The following is a 6,000-nucleotide window of genomic DNA, read 5'->3' as shown; positions in this document are numbered from 1 at the left end:
AGAGAGGGAGAGAGAGAGGGAGAGAGGGAGGGAGAGAGGGAGGGAGAGAGGGAGGGAGGGAGGGAGGGAGGGAGGGAGGGAGGGAGAGAGAGAGAGAGAGAGAGAGAGAGAGAGAGAGAGATAGATAGATAGATAGATAGATAGATAGATAGATAGATAGATAGATAGATAGATAGATAGATAGATAGATAGATAGATAGATAGATAGATAGATAGATAGATAGATAGATAGATAGATAGATAGATAGATAGATAGATAGATAGATAGATAGATAGATAGATAGATAGATAGATAGATAGATAGATAGATAGATATAGATATAGATAGATAGAATTGAAAGTATTCACCATCATTAAGATCTTTATCATGTGCAATACCCTAAAGTGATGTTTGGAAAGAAGACAACTTTTTTAAAAGGAAAATGTTCTAACAATGTTGATGTACAGGTAGGTGTTTTTTCCTGCTTGGCATTGCTGCCTGCCCCACCTCCTCCAGTTCCCACAGTTCAGCTGCAGGGTCATCAGCCAGGAACCACCGTTCATTGATGTTTCGCTCCTGGAACATCTCCTGGTGGCGGAGCAGTGACAGAGACGTCTCCCTGTCACCCCCTGCAGCTGATAGCTGTTGTCTCCTGCAGCCATTGTTTGATTTAGCTGTTGTTTCCCCAGCTCCTGTCCTTCCTCCTAAGCCAGAGCCAAAAGCTGCCTTTATCTGTCGCCTCTGCCAGATCTTTTATGGCCTTCCCCAGGTTGCCTCCAGACACCCCTGTGTCCCGCAGGAGGCGTTTTGTTGACAGCCCGACGTAGCCTCGGCAGCCAACCTCGACTGGGTAGATAGTGCACTTGCAGCCAATTTCCCGGCACTCAGCGGCCAGCTCCAAGTATTTGGCCTTCTTGTGCTCAAAGGTGGCCTCAATCCCCTCCTCTGATTGTACTGTTAATTCTATGAGGTCCACTTGCCTTGGAGGACCATACCACAATGTCTGGGCGGTGTCATGTGGTGATGATCTCCTTGGGGAATCAGAGCTGCCTGTTGAGGTCAACCCTCATGTCCCACTCCGGACCATGGGAAAAGGGCTTTTGTGTCTCTCTTGGCCTGGTGTATCTCTTTTCCCTCTCTTCCGTGATGAAGTTGGTGTGGATCTGTGCTGGTGGTGAATTTTTACTGCACTGTCCGCATCTCTCCAGCACTTCAGCTAGTTTCCTCAGGACCTTGTCATGGCGCCATCTGTAGCGCCCCTGAGAAAATGCAGTCTTGCAGCCTGACAAGATGTGCTGGAGGCTAGCGTTGGGAGCGTTGCAAAGTGCGCAGCATACCTCTTTCCCGAACCATTGGTGGAGGTTACGAGGACAGGGAAGTGTGTCGTAGGTTGTGCGAATGAGGACGCCGATCTTTGCCTGCGGGATCTTGCACAGGTTGGTTGACAACTCGCTCCCAGGTTGTCAAGCTTCCTTGTCGACCATGCGACACGGCCTTCATCTTGTAGCGCTCTTCCCCCATCATTGTCACCTCCGCCACCACTAACTCCTTCCTCTCCTTACGGTTAGCTCTGGACCTGAATTGCAGTGCTTCTCCCCATCCTAGACTTGCTCTTCCTGCCGCAACTCTCCCCATGATCTCATGATCCCACAGTCTATTGATGGCTTGGTCAACCTCGGCCTGGGCGTTCCATCTCCGGCCAGTGGGAACCATGATGTTGGCGTTCCTTACTGACTGGTCAGTGGACTCTCTTAGCTCGAGAACCAGCCCTAGACTTCTCTTTCCTTTAGCCCAGACTGATAGACTGCAGTGGCAGTTGCAGTGCATTCCTTCCAAAGAGGCCCGTTTCGGATAGGCACCGTGGTAAGACCTAGCCACTTCCTGATGAATGAATTGGCTTTTCCATCCATCTTGCTCACAGTGGATGAGGAGACCTTGCTCATTTTCAAGGGTCACATTACCCTTCTGTAGAGTATGATCTGGCAGCACCATACCTTGAACTTTCCGGGGAGTTGGCTCTGGTCAATCCTTGACAGGCCATCACTAAATTGTCTCATGATGGTCCCCTCCATCTGTTTATCAGACAGCCCTGCGGTGTACTGCCTCCCTAGACATACTTCGGGATTTGGAGGGTTCATCCTGGCCCACGATGTCAACTCATCCATCCTCTTCAGCAGTCGAAATTTGCATGCTGCTGTCAGAAGGAGGCTGGTTACATCGTCAATGTAGCTCCTCAATGGGGGTAATCTCTGGTCAGATGATAATTTGATTCCTCCAACCATTTGTCTTGCTCCTATGAGGATTACCTGAAAGGATGCCACAAAGAGGATTGGCGATACGGCACACCGCATTGCAATGCCCACTTCTAGCTGCTGCCACCCGGTGGTAAATTCCTGGAGGGCAAAGCTCATCTGCAGGTCGCTGAAGTACAGTGCTACCAGCTTCTTGATGCAGGGAGGCATGTGGAAGAAATCCAAGGTGTAACTGATCAGCAGCTCTGGCACAGATCCATATGCATTGGCGAGTTTGAGCCAAATCACATGCAGGTCGATCTTCTCCCGCTTAGCCTTCTGGATCTGGTCCCAGATCATGGTAGAATGCTCCACGCACCCTGGAAAGCCCGGAATTCCTGCTTTTTGGCAGTTGCAATCGATGTAGCCATTCTCTAGAAGGTAGGTGGACATCCTTCGAAAGGGACCGAGGGGGACGCTGGCGCGCGGAGGCGGCGCGGATCCATGGGGTTCCGGCAATCTGGACGGGCCTTCCGTGTCGCGCCACGTGCTCTGCAGCACCCCGCCCTCACGTTGCCGTTTCCCCCCGGGGTCGTGGAACGTATTCGCTGTGCCCTCCGAAAACGAAAACACCTCCGGGCTTCGAAGGACGGGGTCCCCTTCGCCGCCAGTGCGGCCGCCGTCTCCTTGGGATGCACTGTCCTCAGTTTGTCCCCGCCCGCGCCGCCTTGGGCGGGGATCGGCCAACGAAACACACACAACAGGGCGTCAGGGGCGATGTCGGCTGCCGACCCGACCCATCTTGTAACACGGACTAAGGAGTCCAACCCACCTCATTTCAGGATAATAAAATATATATACTATACTATAAATATTTGATATCGTTTTAAGGGGACTGACTATATGTGGCATGAGAGAATTAATGAAACTATGAATGGCCCAACCAAAGAAAAATGAATGCTTTGTGGTTGCAAAAAAAGCCTCTCTTGGGGACGTCTGCGATGCAATTGATGAACGCATCCCGTTTCTCCTTGTCGCGAAAAAAAAAATCTATTTTTTGAAAAACTGGGGCCCAAATTAAAAAATCGAGTAAGGTAACATCCTAGAGCCATACATTTGCAATTGTTTGTTCAAAACCCCATTCCCAATCGAATGTACGGTGTTGTCCCCATTTTGTCCGATGTTAACGGACAAACACACTAACACACACACAGACCCATACTCAGAAAAAGTAATATCCATAGATGAAATTAGATTACTATATACACACTTAAAAATAAGTTTTAATCTTATGTTATACTAAATTTAAAATTTTCTTGAGTGATAACCAAGGCAAAGATGTTAATGTATTCCACCGCGGCTTTCCAGTCGGAACTTCCTGGCTTCTCCATCCCTCGGAACTGAGTGTTCGTCTTTTAAAATTATAAAACCAGCCATGACTGGCTTTGAAGGCTTTCACCGGTCTCTTTTTCAGATGCTTGATTTGCTTTCAAGTCCATGTAGATTCCGCTGGGTTTTTTGCAGATCATCGATTTGGTCACGCTATCTCCCGCTAACTGTTTATCTTTTAATCATATTAAATGAATGCTCTCCATCTCGTTAATAATGTCACTGCGCAGCTTGGAAATTATGGTTAGCCCTTCGTTGCACTGGCCCTTAATTTTGCACTGGTTAATGTAAAAAATGCAACCTGTACAGGCGTTGCTCGTAGATATCTTTACGCGCAGTAGATGCGGTGAGAAAGACAGACCGATGCTGTTCTCATAAGCAGCCTTCTCACATACTACTACTTGGCGGCTGCATCGGGAACCGTCTCGTATGGAGGTATCTCAAATTTGTCTTGTATCTCAAGACAAAAATGTACTACTTTTTTTCTTCTAAATCAGACAACTATTCTGTGAGTGTCTCCGATGGAAAGACTGATTCAGTGACAAACCTCCAGCCACAGCCCTCACTCAGCTCACTGCAGTCTAACTCGCCAGGAACGAAGCGCTCTGGGAACACACTTAGGAAATGGCTGACCAATCCCGTTCGACGCCTCAGTCACGGCAACTCAGTTAAGAAGCCCCCTAACAACAAACAGAAAAAGACAGGTAAGAATGCCCAAATTCAAATGTGTAACTCCTGATTTGTTGTTTAGGTCAAATAAGGTGTGTTAAAATCCCACTATCACTTATTTTACACAGTGTATTCAAAAATAAACAAATAAGACTCAGACAGATCAATAACTATTGAAATTGGTATAATATATATAATAGGTAAGCCAAGTGGCAGAGCTATAATAATGCTCCCACAGGGCAGCCAGGGGGCTGGATTAGTCTCTCTGGTGTAACAAGAGTACAAGAGCCAGTAGACTGAATGGAAAATGGGTCCTGAGTTCCCTCACCACTTTGCGGCTTCAGTACATTGCAGTTTTTTACCTTAAGTATAAAAAAAAGTTCATACAAATGTCAAAATCCATGCTGAAACTCGCCAGCGGAAGATGGCATAAAAAATGGTCAGAGCTCCCCTATTTCTTCGGCTCTGAATTAGGTGGAACTCAGCGCTCAAGAAGAAGAGAGATTTTACCGTAGAAGAAAAATGATGCAGCGGATATTATATTCAGGGACGAGATGCACGACGCCCTGCCCTTTTTCAGTTTTGTTGCGAGTGAATTTTGGATCGTGCACACCTGTGAAGAAAGACAATTTTTTTCGGTCGCCGTTGAAAATGACTCCTAAATATTGATGTTCCTTGATATGCTAAAGGGGTAGCAATCCATTGCTGCATAAAGGAATCTACACAGTAGTGTTCTTTTGTACATAATTCAGCTGTTCGTAAACGTGTTAATTTTAATGGGTTTAAATGCTTTTATTCTTTTATTGTCATTATACAAGTATAATGAGATCTAAAGCTTTCACCACATAGTGTACAAATAACAACAGACAGAAAATAAATAATCAATAAATAATAAATGAATAAATAAGTAGTCCAAGTGAGGTCAGCAGAGTGAAGCGGGGTTATTCTGCCTTAAATCCAGCATTAGTTCCATAGTTTTTGTATACGTTCTGCGCCAAGTTGCACCACTTGCTGAGTCCATGGACGCAACAACAAACAAGCAGACTTAGAAAATCAATATATAGTTTTGATAAATAATCACGGCACCCCGTGGCGCGAGTGGTTAGCGCGTCGGCCTCACAGCTCTGGGGTCCTGGGTTCAAATCCACCTGTGTGGAGTTTGCATCTTCTCCCCGGGCCTGCACGGGTTTCCTCTGGGTACTCCAGTTTCCTCCCACATTCCACATACAGGCATGGTAGGCTGATTGGACACTCTAAACTGCCCCTAGGTGTAGGTGTGAGAGTGCATGTTTGTCTGTCTCCTTGTGCCCTGCATGGTGTCCCCCGCCTCTGGCGCGGAGTCAGCTGGGATAGGCTCCAGCACCCCCCGCAACCCTAGTGAGGATAGAGTGTTTCAGAAAATGAGATGAGATTAGATAAATAATCACTAAATAGTCAATAAAGGCAAAGATGTTAATGTATTCTACCGCGACTTTCCAGCCAGAACTTCCTGGCTTGTCCATGCCTCAGGACTCAGTGTTCGTTTTTTAAAATTATTGAACCAGCAACGACTCGCTTTGAAGGGTTTCGATTATGTCTTTTTCAGATGCTTGCTTTGCTTTCAAGTCCATGTAGACTACGCTGGCTTTTTCGCAGATTATTGACTTGATCACGCTATTTCCCGCTAAGTGTTTATCTTTTAACCACATTAAACGTAGGCTCTCCTCTCGTTGTGAATGACACTGCCACTGT

The 6,000-nt window shown here is 46.7% G+C and overlaps 1 protein-coding gene and 1 long non-coding RNA gene across 19 annotated transcripts in view; one reads left to right on the top strand and one right to left on the bottom strand.

Annotated features, from left to right (window-relative positions):
- The window catches only part of kalrna (kalirin RhoGEF kinase a), a 295,388-nt gene that overhangs the window by 195,261 nt on the left and 94,127 nt on the right, over window positions 1-6,000 (top strand). For 15 of the 18 annotated variants that reach the window (XR_013304510.1, XR_013304507.1, XR_013304509.1 and 12 more), the window contains one exon: window positions 4,098-4,304. The exons of 2 other annotated variants lie outside the window; for them this stretch is intronic. Coding sequence is in view for 8 of the 16 variants with exons in the window: in XM_077616399.1 (XP_077472525.1) it covers window positions 4,098-4,304 (207 nt within the window). In the remaining 8 variants the exon portion in view is untranslated. Of the gene's footprint in view, window positions 1-4,097; window positions 4,305-6,000 lie in introns of those variants that run through there. One more of the 18 variants, XM_077616408.1, reaches the window with a different exon arrangement.
- LOC144086533 (uncharacterized) overlaps window positions 1-6,000 on the bottom strand; it is a 40,933-nt gene that overhangs the window by 10,588 nt on the left and 24,345 nt on the right. The window lies entirely within an intron of this gene.

This window comes from Stigmatopora argus, chromosome 13 (assembly GCF_051989625.1).
Source record: "Stigmatopora argus isolate UIUO_Sarg chromosome 13, RoL_Sarg_1.0, whole genome shotgun sequence".
NCBI lineage: Eukaryota > Metazoa > Chordata > Actinopteri > Syngnathiformes > Syngnathidae > Stigmatopora > Stigmatopora argus.
Note: the sequence above shows the minus strand (reverse complement) of the source record. Positions and strands in the feature narration are given on the sequence as shown.